The 15,611-nt window shown below is 33.5% G+C and overlaps 1 protein-coding gene across 5 annotated transcripts in view; it reads right to left on the reverse strand.

The window, feature by feature from the left end:
• Positions 1-546: 546 nt before the first annotated feature.
• Positions 547-15,611, reverse strand: part of CDC27 (cell division cycle 27) — a 58,492-nt gene continuing 43,427 nt past the window's right edge. The window contains exons 14-19 of one of the 5 annotated variants that reach the window (XM_033090246.1): positions 15,207-15,415; positions 13,451-13,568; positions 11,235-11,363; positions 5,736-5,810; positions 4,829-4,921; positions 547-3,607 (exon numbers count right to left, since the gene is read on the reverse strand). In XM_033090246.1, coding sequence (XP_032946137.1) covers positions 4,847-4,921; positions 5,736-5,810; positions 11,235-11,363; positions 13,451-13,568; positions 15,207-15,415 — 606 coding nt within the window. In that variant the 3' untranslated portion in view covers positions 547-3,607; positions 4,829-4,846. Of the gene's footprint in view, positions 3,608-4,828; positions 4,986-5,735; positions 5,811-11,234; positions 11,364-13,450; positions 13,569-15,206; positions 15,416-15,611 lie in introns of all 5 variants that reach the window. The other 4 variants (XM_033090247.1, XM_033090248.1, XM_033090244.1 and 1 more) reach the window with 4 other exon arrangements.

Genomic DNA, 15,611 nt, shown 5'->3' on the forward strand with positions numbered 1-15,611 from the left:
GCTCAGCTGATAGTAAATGGCAGGCCTTAGGGAAGGTTATGAAGTCTGAGTTGTTCCCTTTGATCTGCCTCGCTCATCCCATTTCGTGTTTTTCCTTGTTGCTAACACTTAATGCTTTAAGTGTCAACAAAACCCTTCAACTGTCTCCACTTTCTCCAAAATATCAAATTAGCGTAAAATTTAGTTTGCATATTATTTCAGATTCTGATTTTTAAAATAGATTTTAATTGGAACAAAAAAGCTTTGTATATCTTTTAAAAATCACATGATTAAAGAATAAGCAGTTGACTTGCAAATTAACAGCTGCTGGCAAAGGGCTTCTACAGTTTGAAAAAATATGTGTATTCTAAAAATTACCATTTTTTGCCACAATATTTATTTTAAAATTCCAAATAATACTAAAAACGAATGTGACTTTAAAAAAATATATGTATTAAAAGAGGGCTTAAGTTAAAAAAAAATATTAAAGAAACATTGCCCTAGACTTTTGTGGAACGTAAAACTGTAATCTTTCACTATTTTGCTGTGCCTTACCATAAAGATACAGATGGCACAGTTCTTATATAGCTTTAACAACTTGATTATAGATTGCTTTCAAAAGTAATTTATTTGGATTTTCCATATCCTTTAATGAATTGCAAATATATTAACAGAAAAGACCCCCCCTCCAAGACTGTACAATTTCTAAAATAGGGCAGGAAAAACAAAAAGACACAAAATTACATTGTTTCAATGCAAATAGAACACACACATCACACCCACACTTGCATTTTCCCAGGTTGTCACAAAGAAAACGAGTCACCATATTTTTCAGTGAAGACCCATACCATACTCTGGCTAATCAGAGACTTCCAAACTTTTTTCTTCAAAAAGAGCATTTTTAATAGACTAAATACTGGTTATCACTGAGTTCTTGTTTAAGGTACAACAGCAGCATGGTTCAAATGTTACTTGCAGTTCTTGGAAAAAATAAAAATTTTAAAGTAATGAAATACAGAAAAAGTAGGGATCACCTTTCATTATTTTGAGTACCATTGTTCTCTTGAAAAAATATTTCCAACCTTCTAAAATCCCAGAGTTAAGGACCATTTCCAAGGGGGGGACATATCCAATGCCACAACATAACTTTTGAACAACAAAAGTGTATGCGTGTATATATATATGTGTATGTGTGAAAAGCTTAGAGAGAAAAAAAAGGATGTCAAAGTACTTAGTATTTTTAACTTCCTTCAAAGTAACTTCTGAAATTTGAAGCAATCATCATTTTGCTTTATCAAAATGTATGTCTTCTTCTGGTTGTTTGATCCCCATTCCATGGGGGAGGGGGCAGCTTGGGCGGGAGACGGTTAGGGGAGAAAACCAGAAAGTTACTAGGCTGCAAATACCTAAATGACTTCGAAAGTAAGTGTGAGGAAATACGCAATCAGGCCAAGCTTGGGCCGAGTGTCTGTCCCTCAGCCAACCACTGCCATGTGTGCCTTCCACAACTATCTTTTTATCCTTGGTGTCAAAATTAGTACCAGAAAGACTCTCACTCACCTCTGGCAAAGGACATAAATTTTTGCTACAAAAAGATAGCTAATTATATATCAGCAAATTATTTTCTGAGCTTAGTTTTTCCTAGGCTTTGTAACATAGAGCTCAAGTTGAAGCTTTCTATGAAACTCTTTGATACTGTTATACAGCTGGCTTATGATTTGCCAATTAAAAAAATTAAAAGAATATAAAATTAAATATTACAGAACTAATGGATAATAAAATGGAATATTTGTTAGAATCCAAGTGCTGGCCTTTGGGAATTTTTAATGATATTCATTTACTCCCAACTTTTCCTTTTTTTTTCTTATATATTTTTTAGGCAGCACATATACATAGGTTTAGGTAGGAAATTTTGTTAAGTACCTCTCTGGCACTCAATACCTAATCTAAGACTCTGATTTGAATTAATTTATAATGGTATCTAATCCAAATTTAAATGAGCAGATTAGTAGTAAATGATAGAAAATTACTGAGTCTATAGGCTAAATTTTTTTTCACATCTTCTGTAATACACCTCATTGTCACAGCTTGACTAATACAGGTAACCAGTATGTAAGTTTGTCCTTCATCAAATAATCCAAAATAATAACTGTAGGCCTGTCATTCATAAGAAACTATAATTTGTTATATTCTGACCTTGGCACTTAATAAAATGTTAACAACTAAAGTTTCTCTAAAAATTTCAATACATTACAATAAACAATACACAATTTAAGACTTTAAATCTATTACTGTGAAATTCCAATAATTTCCATTTTATTATGCATAATTAGATCTTTAAAATGGTGGCCATTCCGCAAAGACACCAACCTATATTACGATAAACTCAGGAGAGAACTCATCTCTTTCACAAGGACTTTTTTTTTTTTGCAGCTAAAAATTTCCAATATCCTAAACTCAATCACTCTCAGTAAATGTTTTGGTGACTCACATTAACTGAAAATAATTTGAAGCAGAGAGAGCCAAAAAGAATGGAAATGACCTCAACCAAAGGTGACCACAAACATTCTTGCACCCTGCTTAAACACTTAGAAAAGTCAAAGGGATACTGTCTTGAACAAACATAGATTCAAGGTTATGGTACAATTCTGATTGTATTAAGGCTTTCACTATCATGATCTCTACTTTAGTGTTCTCATTTTGATTCTTACGGTGAACTTAAAATGGTTATTAAGGGACTTGTTTTCGCTTTTCAGTGGGCGACCACTTTACCATCTCTGAATGTTAAAGGTGATCCCACAGAGCTTAGAGAAGAGGCAATATGGTAAGGACCAACTTTAAAGTTTGCAATATCAAGACAACAATGATCAACACTTTGAAGCAAGATGAATAAATTAAAATTCTTGGTTAGAATTCTTGCCAAGAATAAGTGTACACTGTATGGAGGGTATTTAATTCCTACACACGAGTCCCAGTATGCCAATTACATTTGCTTATGGGAGACACTGCAAGTTTAAGGTAATTTACATTCCTTGGCAATCAAGTTATTCTGTTATAGGCAATGTCTTTTATTGTTCCACCTGGCACTTGCTAACACCATTCTTGAAGAACCTAGAAATAAAGGTCAGTCACTCTGTTTATCAGGAACAGAACCAAATAAAAACAAATTTTTGGAAAAATGACCAAGAAATTCTGGTTCATCACTATTTTCCACATCTAATGGTTCCTTCAAGATCAAACATAACTCTTCCTTCCATGATAGCTTTCCAACAAAGGGAGATTAAAGAAAAAAAGAAAAGAAAGTTCCCCACCCTATCCCCCTAAATTGTCATTCATACTGGTGAAAGAGCCAGTCTTGTTAGCAGCTAAATATTGCACTGCCTTTCATTCTGTGTACAGTCAGGGTCCTATGAAAGTGGCACACTCATGGTATAAGTGATGGATGATGACACTGTGGCTCAAGAGTGAAGACTCAGTATATGGAGGGACAAGAAACATGTCAGCACTAGCCACACATCCAGTTGTAAAAGTCTGATTTCCAGAAGTTAAAATTCATCACTTTCAGCTGCATGAAGTTGTGTATCGTCTGCATCTGTCATGCTGCTCTCCTGGGATTCATCTGTTCCCACTTTAAAAAAAAACAAAACAGAAAGTCTACAGTAAGGGGTCTGACAATTTTCGTGGGTTCATGAAAACAAATAATGAAAATTATACTCAGGGAAAGGCGACGCTAAATAAAGGCCTTTAAAAATCCTGATATCCTGCAAAACAATGCAATTCAAGTTCCTTATTTTACAGCAATATCTGAGATTAGTTTATTGCATTTAACTTCTAAAAGTTTTAACTACTAAAACTGCCTCTTACCAATGAATTCCTTATTCCTACCCTAGTAATTAGAATGTTTTCTGAGGCATTAAAAAAAGACTGACATTCCCTCCACTTTGGAGACAGTCCCTGCTAGTCCACAGAAATATAGAATATAACCTTCAGTTTAAACATTATTGGGACTTATATGTTATAATTTTTTTTTAAAGTGGTGAAAGAGAAGTTTATTAGAAGAGTAAGTACACTCCAGAGAGTTAGGAGCGGGCCCGAGCAAATGAAGCAGCTCAAAAGGCTGCAGCCCAAAGGCTCACAGGCCTGTATCATAATTTTAATTAAAGCCCTTCACTAAGTTTTCTGGGACAAAGCATCTTAGTTTATCTCATCAGAAGTTATTGAATTCTCTTATTAAAAAATATTGATACATTAAGTTTTGGTTCTTACTAGTTATTTTAAGACATACACTCAATTTAGGGATAGAGTATTCACTGCCTTAAACTATAATTCTTTGTTCCCTCCTCTTTTCTTGCCCCTCAGTTTATATATATTAGCCATGTATTTTGATTTGCCAGCGCTATACAGAATTTGAATAGCCACTACTACAAAATCTGTCAACACATTAAAATGTGGACAAATTTATTATTCATTCGCTTAGCACTTATGTTTTCAACATACCATCACATCTATCATCTTTTTCCCCACTCTACATTCCTACAAAGAAGATAAGGTAAGCATTACATATTCAAACATATACTGAGGCCCAGGAAAAAATCAGCAATGAATTTGTCAAAGCCACACAACAAACTTGAACCAGAAATGAGACTAGTTACCTGACTCCATATGCACCTTGTTATTATATCATGCTGTTAAATTTCCTTAAAATTCCATTTGTTATAAAGAATATGCCATGGTTAAAAAAAAAAAAAGTAAAGGAACATCTGGTCCATCTTACTTAACTCTGATGTGGTGCTTCACTAGTTCTCTGGTTTGAGTAACAACAAACCTAATTCATATAAATAATACTCACTGATCTGTTCTTCTTGGGTTATTGGCTCCTCATCATCTGGAAGGTAGCGCTTATCAATTGCCTCTTTAATCTGGTTATTGGCTCCTTTAGGATCTAAATCCATAGCCCAAGAGAAATTCATCAGGGCGAGGTGCGTCTGACCTAACTTCTTGTAAACCTAAAAATAAACAGTAGCACTACATTTTTCATTAAGTTGTGAGCTTCAACTATAAAATCCTACGCATTTGTAATTTAAATTAGGCTCCTGATTTATGTGCTACAAACCCATTCTGATGAGTAGGGCATTTTCACTCCATAGAAAAACTCATACCAAACTTTTGAATTCTTTTTAATATATTCAGATGTTAGAATTCCTTGCCTCTCTCAGGTAGTGAGTGAGCTTCCAATAAAATCACTCTGAATGGAACAATGACATTGGGAAGAAATGGACTGTATACTGCTTGATTAGCACTCATTTACACTGGTTTTAAATGCAGTTATTTCAATTCTCAATATCTGTCCATTGTTCCCAGCTACCCTTAACAAATGGTATCTGGGAGCCCAGTCTATAATGCCATTAATTTTCTTCTTTTGGTAAGTATTTTATTGATAATTGGAAGCTCAGGGCTTTCAATGAGGTAGTCTCCAGTTAGGAACTCATCACTGGCCATGGGTTGCCAGTCCTTGCTAGTATACTTCCAAAGCCATAGGAGGGTTGGGATTATGGTGTGTTTTCTTGCCCCTTCATTAGGATATCATTTTTTTTTAAGTGTTAAAACTAAATCCATTCTTTATTCCCAGAGCATTTAGTTCAGAGATCTAGTTGAATTTGCTCCATAGATGTTGCACAATAAGAATTATATTTATTGTTCAAAAGTTAATATTTGTTATGAAAGCCACAGTTTAGGACTATGGCCCCAATCTTTACCTTTCCTATGAGGAAGTACACGAGAGATTCTTTGGGAACAATTTGTTTCAATTCTTCAAGTTCTTGTAATGCAGACTGAAAAAAGCAAAGAAAAACAGAATAGCAAGTTTTGACTAAGCAAAACTATTTGATTTCCCAAATCATTTTAACTTAAAGCTTACTAGATCTTAATCAATGTACTTCCTATGACGTTAATTCTTCTTGTGAAAATAAAATGCATAAAAAACATTTATGACAACAAGAACCAAAAAATGATGAATTCACCAGAGTATACTGAAAACACACTCAGGTGGTGACAACCCTTGCTTTTGTCACCATTTTATTGAAAATAGCAATACTCCATCACATTGTGTGTGAAAATATTTTGACAACTAAGTTGCAGAACAAAACAAATCCAAAGATCGATTACAAGCCCTTCTCCCTGACATAAGCACTAAGCTTTGAATACCAGCCGCCATTTTAACTAATGATGAAAGAGCCTCAAATTTAACCCTCTGAACAGAATTAAAACTGTCCGGTAATCTTTTGACCATTGCTACAGGCTTGGGGAGACTGAGAAGACAGAATTTGTATTTAAAGGAATGATGTGATGATTAACTGGTCCCCCAAATGAGATATTGTCCATTTCTCACCTAGCAAATGGACAAAAATCAAAGTAATCTGATATTACATAAAGTTACCAGGAATGAGGAGAACCTGGTATTATCATCATCGAGGGTGGAACTATAAACTGATGTAAACTGTTTGTGAGGACAATTTAGCATTACTTAGTAAGTTAAAAAGTGCACGTAACCATTGATTCAGCATCCCCACTCCTGGAAATTTGTTCCAGGGATATACTCAAAAAATTTTACTAAATCATCTTTATAAGAATATTCAACCCATCATATTATTGCAAAACACTAGACATAATCAAGGTGCATCTAATCATAGCCTACTTAAATTACTGTTCATCAAAAAAAAGGGGCAGATCGGGTATAAGCAAGATGCAAGAGTATGTACAGTACTATTTTGTAAGAAAACATACATACCACACACATACAAATATTTATATGGCCATTTTAATAAAATTTTATAAATACATTTATGTGGGCATATGCATACATGTTTCTTTTTCTTTTTTCCTGACAAATCAATACAGATATGCCCCTATAAACAAGGTAAGAATGGTTCACCTTTGGGGAGGGGATGCTTACGGGGGTGGGGTAAGCCTTCTATTTTTTACTTAGTAGCTTTCTCTACTCTTTGAGTTCTCTAACGTGTGCACACAAGTTATCTACTTTTTGTTTTCTTCTCTATACCTCTTCAAAGTGAAAAAAAATCCAATGTGAGTTAGGTTAAAAAAAAAAAGAGATAAATACCAATACCAAATATCTATTACCAGGGGTGTTAAGTGAAAAAAGCAAGTTGTAGGACTGTATGTGTAGTTGTATTAGTTTCCTAGTGCTGTCATAACAAATTTCTACAAATGTGATGGCTTAAAAGAAGTCATCTTTTATCACAGTTCTATGGGTTAGAAGTCCATTACGAGTTTCACTGGGCTAAAATCAAGTGTTGGCACCGGTGCCTTCCTTTCTGGGGGTAATCTGTTTCCTTGCCTTTCTCTGCATCTACAAGCTGCTCACGCTCCTTGACCTGTTGATTCCTTCCTGTTTTCAAAGGCAGCAAGGTCAGATTGAGTCCTCCTCGTGCTGGTTCTGACTACAGCGAGGAAAGATCCTCCACTTTTAAGGATTTATGTGATTAGACTGGGCCCATCTAAATAATCCAGGGTACTGTCCCCACCTCAAGGTCCATGTCCTTAATCACATCTGCAGTCTTTTTTGCCACATAAGGTAACATATTCACAGGTACGGAGGATTAGAGCATGGACATCCTTGAGGGGCCATTATCCTGCCTCCATAGGATAAGCCTCCACTGTTACAAACAATTCAAAAATATACAAATAATAATAAAAAGATCTAGAGGTGTATGTTCTGAGCTGTTAATAGTGATTCTCCCTGAGGGTGAGCTTATGAGGCATATTCAACTTTGTATTTTTTATACTTTTATATTATTTGAACTTTTTTTGTTAACAAAAAATTTTTTGTAAAAAAAACCCCACAAAGTTATAAAGAATAAAGCAGTGATCAAAGACAGTTGGCTAGTAAAGGTATCAGAGGATTATGGAATTTAGATAACATAAAGGAATTTCTTTCTTCACTGATTGGTGTAAGGCTTTAGTTTTATGTCTTTAAAAAGGGTATAAAGAATAAGGAACCAATCCTATTTCACAGTTCCAAGAAATTTACACATTTCCCCCCCAAACCTAAAATCAAATGTAATTTCTTGGCTTTTGTAAATTTCTTATTGGTATTATCTTTAAAATATATATATATATTTAAAATCTTTTTTGTGGGACATAATGTGAAAGTAGCTGGCTGGGAGGTTCATAGGGATTCATTATCATAGTGATATTTGAAATTTTCTATAATAAAAAGAGGAATGAAAAAGAAGACTGAAGGCAACACACATACACACACTTTCACAGGCTGTATATTTGTTTAAAATGCTGTTTTTCATACAAGTATAAGTAGGGGGCTCTGATGCATTCTTACACTTCACTCTTTTCCTAATTGCTGGAAATCCAAGAGAAATAAACTCAAAAGGACTGTCAGACTGAACGTGTCTGAGACACATACCCGCATGTCAGGAAATGAAAAATTTATTACCCATGAAAATTTCGTGAAGTAGATGTTCTTTTTTCCTTCCATAGTGTTAAATGTTGTAAAATACACATATAATAGAGTATCAAAATCAATGATCTGTGGTCGTGGGTATTAGTTACTTAAGACCACTCAGTTACATCTGTCAAACATTCCTGATGAGGACTGACAAAGCCTGTATCACAAAGAAGAAGCCTGAGACTCCTTTTAATACTGCAAAGCATTAGTTCTCACACTTTTTGGTCTCTGGACCTCTTTATACTTTTAAAGCTTACTGAGTAACCCCAAAGAGTTTTGTTAATGTGGGTTATAGAAATCAATACTTATCATATTAGAAAACTTTTCATTTATCCAGTAATATAAAGGTAACAATAACACACCCATTACATGTTAACACAGATAATAGTTTTAAATAAAAAGTAACTATTTTTCGTAACAATTAGTGAGAGGAGTGGCACTGCTTAATATTTTTGCAAATCTCTGGTCCAAGACAGCTAGACTTTCTTTTATGCTTCTGCATTCAGTCTGTAATGACGTCATGTCATATAGCTTTTGGAAAATTCCAGTGTACATTTATGAGAGAATGAGTAAAAAAGGCAAATAACATCTAAATATTATTATGCACATAGTTTTGACCTTGTGGACCTCTTGAAAGAATTTTTTGGGACCGCCAGAAGTTCCCAGACCACCTTCAAGAACCACTGCTTTAAAGAAATCATCACCAGGATGACACACCCCACTCCTGCTATAGCACACATGGTTCAGAACTGACGTGTCTTCTTTCCATGAGTGCATGTTAGAACTGTTATCAAAATTTTATGCACCTATCATGCCCCCCCATGAGAAAGTGTCAAACACAGCAATAGAGTTCTCATTTTTGCACTAAAAGACTTAAGACTTACAAGATTAGATAGCAATAAAACACATTAAATAAGGTCGTGTTTAGCAATGTTTTTGCCACAGAGATGTTGAGGTGGCTCTCTAACACTATTTGATCTTCATTTTGGAGCCAAGACATTTTAGAAGCAATCAGTAACTTTTCCTTATGGCCCCTTTCATGTTAATTTAATATAGGCATATTGGACATACCTATATCCAATCCATGTATCAAAGTAGGGCTTATAATTTAGCCAAGCCCCAAGCTGGTACTCAAAAATGGCTACAACCCTTATACCTTGAACAATGGGTCAGATTAGAACTTTGGCTTCTTGAAGCAAGTACAGGGATGATTTATATAGCATGGTAGGTATGTTGGCATTACAGCGGCTTTAAGAATAACAAATTTAATACATTCCTTCAAATGAATAACCTAACCACATATCTAAAGACATACGATGAAGCAAAAAACATGAAAACAAATACTGAATTACAATTATAATACCTCAAAGAGTAAGGTAAAAGTTGAAAAGTGTTTATTAAATTTAAAAGAAGCTATATTAAAAGGACAAAAACAGTAGGACTAGACATCTACTTCTTCATAAAGAAAAATAGAGTAAGACTAGAAGAATTACTGAATAAATAAGAAAAAATAAATTATACATTTGATTTCTTATGTATCTTCAGCAGTCTTGAAAAAAGTTAAAAACGTATCGCTGGCTTTGTATTTTTCGATTTTCAGCAAATTTCAATGTGTCCTAAAAGAACAGATTTCTAGGGAAAGAGTCTATTAAATACTAAAATGAATTATTTGGCCCAAGTTCTTCTGTGCACTTAAATTTTGGATATATTTTTGGTAAGTTTTTACTCCTTTCAGTAAGAGTAATACTTTTCTGAAAGTATTAGAAAAGTAACCTGAACTTCAAAATTAAAACTTTGTATTCATGGTTTATGACAAATGATAACAGAAAAATCCTATGTCTCTTTATGTCTCTTCTCTTTCACAATTTTCCTGATCTTCTTTCCTTAATACTTTTTTTCATGCTATAGCTCCATAATTTGAAAAACAGTGAGAAGAAACACATCAGACTAGACCTAGTCTCATTATTAGCTTGCATAACTCATTATATTTTTCCTTTATGTTCTCACCATGTATTACTTTTGTGATTATTTGATTGTTCTCCTTATATTAGGTTGGTGCAAAAGTAATTGCGGTTTTGGGGCGGCCAGTTGGCTCAGTTGGTTAGAGCACAGTGCTCTAACACCAAGGTTGCCAGTTTGATTCCCACATGGGCCATGAGCTTCGCCCTCCACAACTAGATTGAAAACAACGACTTGACTTGGAGCTGATGGGTCCTGGAAAAACACTGTTCCCCAATATTCCCCAATAAAAATTTTTAAAAAAAGTAATTGCAGTTTAAAAGATTAAAAAAATTGCAAAAATCTCAATTACTTTTGCGCCAACCTAATAGAAGGGGATTAGATGGTAAGCTCTTCAAAGGCAGGAAATGAGGTTGCTTTGCTTGTAAGAGCAACAAATATTCCCAGTGCTTGACATACTAGGTACTCAATAAATATTTGTTGAATAACGCATACACATTAATTTGTCCCCTGTTCATACAGTTTGGCACTAAGAGGATTGTTTAAGTCTTAGCTTTAAGATAACTCCCTAATGGGAAAATTGTCTTTCTATTTATGGAATCTTTACAAAAGATAACCACATGTTCTTAAATATCCACATACCCATCCTTCCTATGAGCATTTTATGAATGAAATCACAAAGACAATAAAATTAATAGCTCTTGAGAATGGGGAAAATGAATTGAGATAAAAAAGTATAAATAACTATTGCTTTATTAAAAAAGGGGACAAAGCTTAAGTAACACAATCCAGAAGACCATTAAGATATATATCTTACCTTATATTTTTCATTTGCAAATAAAACTGAGGCTCTGTGAAATTTGCATAGAGGGTTTTTGGGATCAATAACAATGGCTTTGTTTAGAGTATCCAAAGCCTTCTCAGATTTTTTCAGTGCATGCTGAACCTATAAGAAATAAAGATCCTATTAATGTTAACCTTTTGATATTTATGAAGAAAGGTGAGAAACAAATAATGTCACTCAAACCAACATAAAGATAATAAAACTAAGAGGGATAAGGTTGTATGGTCTTACTGGGTTGCTCACTGGGTTAAGTGGATGTAGTGACTGATTACCAAACTAGCAATAGATTATCTCTAAAATCTCTTCCTAGTCCAGTGCAAGCACGTCACTTTAAAGATGAGAATACTAAAGTCCAGAGATGTTAAATAACTTGCTCTGGCATGAGAACCTAGGTCCTCTAGCGCCCAATTCAACATTATGTAACCATAACAATAATCAAGAATCTGTCTTTAGAGAAAATATTTGGTTACCTTTACGTCTAAAAGACAAGAAAAACTTTGGTTTTCCTTTCACACAAAAATCTGTACTACGTATTTAGCTAGATAATACTAACAATTCAACAGGTCTATTATGGTCCTCTAAGTATTAGGATTTTCAAACATGTGTCCCAAAAAACCCTTAGAGGATTTGGCTCTGAACATTACCAACCTTGTTTCACTTAGAATATTTATACTTTTACCTATTTTAGGAATTTATTATAAAAAAATGCTGTTGTACATATTTGAAAACAATTGATCTGTAATACTGGGAAATAAATAATTTATTCTAAATAACTTAAAGAACAAACCAAGCCTCATTATTATTCATTTGTATATACTCATATTCTGCTATGTTCCTCCTTGAATGAATTATATGTTAAAAATAAAGTGGAGTGAATGGATGTGGCTGTGGAACGGTAACAAAAATCACTGTAATAAGAGTAGGTACTGCCAACATCTGGTTGTTAAATTCATCTATGCAATGATTATCACTACATGTGGCCAAACATTCTGCCCATAGGATTGAAATCCTAAATACTAGTTTCCTAAGAGAAAAGCATACTCTTTTTATCTGAAAACTTCTTCAATAAACCACTGAAAATGTTAAAATGACCTCTTCCCACAATAACTTTAGAAGAAAGCTTACTTTAAAAAATGTCGAACTTTACTAAATGGTATCAAGAGACACTCAAGTTTGATTTCCTTAAGTGATATAAAAAATAATGTTTAAGTCAATATATTTTCTGTATAGCATATAGCTATAAAAGAAGTTACCATGTCAATTTTTAAGAAAATTATAAAGAACTAAGGGGGACGAGGGATAGAAGAAGAGGGTAAAGGGGTCAAATATATGGTGATGGAAGGAGAACTGACTCTGGGTGCTGAACACACAATGTGATATATAGATGATGTATTACAGAATTGTACACTTGAAACCTATGTAATTTTACTAAGCATTGTCACCCCAATGAATTTAATTAAATATAAAAAAAAAACTAGAATTCTTCCCGCAAATAAATGGATAGTAAAATTCAAAATAACATAATTTCCTCATATTGTATGCCCATTCTCACAAAACCAAATTTGCTAAGAGAAAGATAAAGGGCGAGGGGGGGGTAGGGGTGGGGGAAGATAGAGGAGAGAGGGGTGAGAGGGCAAGAATAGAAAAACTAGTAAATGAGATTTTAAAAAGCAAACATACCTTTTCTCCTATCAAAGTACAACTTATTATCAGATACATTTGAAAAACATAAACATAAAATTGTTGATCCATATTGCCTTGAAAGAATTTGAATTAGTTCTGACCTCTATCACTCAGAGGCTAAAACACAGGAAACCATTTGCCTTAAAATATTAATTACTTAATTTAGGAGTTAATATTAACATGGAAAAGTACTTTCAAAAAGATGAAGTAGCTCATCTGAGTCTTGTAACAGTCTTGCCTATGAGGTAAGCAAAGTGGTATTATTTGCCATTCATAAAGTGGCTCAGAGAAACTCGGTGACCTGCCCGAGAGATGAAGATACTTCAGCGATTTCTCTTTATGCCAAGCAAAAAGGTGGTATTTGGGGCTGTAAAGGAATCCAGGATATTGTTTCAAGAATAACAACAATATAAAAAAAAATTCTAATTCCCATTATAGTAATTAAGTCAATAATAAACACATTTCAAAAGAGAGATTAATTGAACAATGTTTAGAAAGCTACTTACTACTCCAATGTGGCAAAGTAAAACTGAACTCTGAGGGTTGATATCAAGTGCTTTCTGGAAATGCATTTCTGCAAGGCTGAATTTTTCTTGCTTGTAATAAATCATTCCTAAACCATACCTGAAAGTATAAAAAGTATAATTGTAGGGACATAAACTGTGGTGGCTCATTTAGTTCAACTAATAAAATATGTATGGAATCTGGCATTTTAATAAACCAGTAGAAAAATAAAAAAATCATCAAAGCATTTTAGACAAGTCACTTTTACAAGTAAAAACAATGTATCAGTCAATCAATCCATCAGATAAAATTATGACAATGTGGGTAAAAAAAGAAACCACATCCTTAAATCCACCACTACAATCTAGATTTAATACTAATTTTTACTGAGTGGTTATGTGTGTGCCAATAACTTTGTTAAATTCTTTATGTAAATTATCTCATTTAATCTTAAGAGGAACCAAGGAGATAAGTACTATTATCATTCACATTTTCAAATAAGGAAACTGAGACCTCTCTTGGCTATAACTAGACAATGATGACGGGGAATAAGTACCAAATGAAGAAGAAAAGAAGCACAATATATTTGCTTTGAGTGGTTTTATCATTATAATGGTGTTAGAAGTGAAGAAAGGGTATAAAAAGCTCTGCACTAATTATGGTGAAGGTAGAGAGAACAAAAGACTATTTACTTTGGGGGTGGAATAATAAGTTTACTTAGTGTTTAGTTAGTTATAGTTACCTAAATACCTCCAATTTAAATTCTTCCTAGTAAAAGCCTGCTGATCTGAATATTCCTTTTTTCAAATGAAACTATTTTATAACAATTTTTGATACAATAGTTTAAAAATGCAATTATTGTAATGTAGCAGAACAGACACTATACATCTAAAAAACAACACAAGTCTTATTAAGAATGGAATTCTGAAAATACTACAGAGCACTTTACATTTATGTGAAGAGGCAGTGTTGGCAAGGCTTGACTTTAATGTGTCATCAGAAGCTAGCACTTTTATACAAGGTCATCTTTCAGGCAACGTAACTACTTAGAAATGAGATAAAATCCACTGAAATATACACATAAATAAAAAATATATTTTAGTAACCTAGTGCTTCAGGTTTAATGAAAAACAGAATGATAAAATTCAACTGCTATAATGATTAACCCAAAAGACAAATAAACCATGTCTGACATAAAACCTACCATAGAGCTATGATAACAGAATAACACCTCTTGATATTTTAACTATTCAGTCAGTCAAGAAAAATACAAGAAAACGTCAGCAATAAATATGTTGAGACAGAAATAAGAACAAAGTTTTTCATGTCTTCTTTGCTTGATAACAATATGAGCCAGGCAGTACCTTAACTAGTGGATAGTTTTCAATGTTTATTTTCTATTATCCAATAGGTGAATTATATTATTCCTCTCCACTTTCCCAACCACTTTTTATCCCAATCACCATTTTAGTGTTCTAAGAAAAAGTAACAAATTAAAGTAACAAAATCAACTATTTGCAAAAGTTTGGTAAGAGAAAAGGTTGAAACTATTGAGTACAAGGATCTGGTATTATCATTAGTTAATTTAAGAGTTTGTTAAAGGTATACGTTTCACATAAAAAATACTTTGGTCAGAAGTTATCAACCAGCATGTACCTTAAGTAATCAAATTCATGATAACAAAAAGATGTCTAACAAGAAAAATTACCAAGTATCAGCCCCATCAATAAGCATTGTCTGCACTTCATTAGCACTTACCATGCATTATAATGTCTAGGATTGACTCTGATAGCATTTCGAAAACAAGCTAATGCTTTGTCTAATTCTTCAGTTAACACAAACTCATGCCCTAATAGAGTATAGGCATAAGCATAATTTGGATCAACCTGGATAGCTCTCTGGAAGAATTTAATTGCAATATCATGTTCCCGTTGCAAACTGAAACAGTTCCCTGCAGCACACCAGGCCTTAAAAAAATGGAAACAAAAATCAAATGCACAATTAAAATTTTATTTTTTCTAACAAAACCATATCTATGGCTAAAATCAAGACTCAGATCTCGCTTAGAATAGAAAGAAAAAAACTGAAGTTCTACTTCAGTTTTTGACTGAAGATATAGTCAATTCTCATTATTCATGGATTCCATATTTGCAAAATTGTCTA

This window comes from Rhinolophus ferrumequinum, chromosome 21 (assembly GCF_004115265.2).
Source record: "Rhinolophus ferrumequinum isolate MPI-CBG mRhiFer1 chromosome 21, mRhiFer1_v1.p, whole genome shotgun sequence".
NCBI lineage: Eukaryota > Metazoa > Chordata > Mammalia > Chiroptera > Rhinolophidae > Rhinolophus > Rhinolophus ferrumequinum.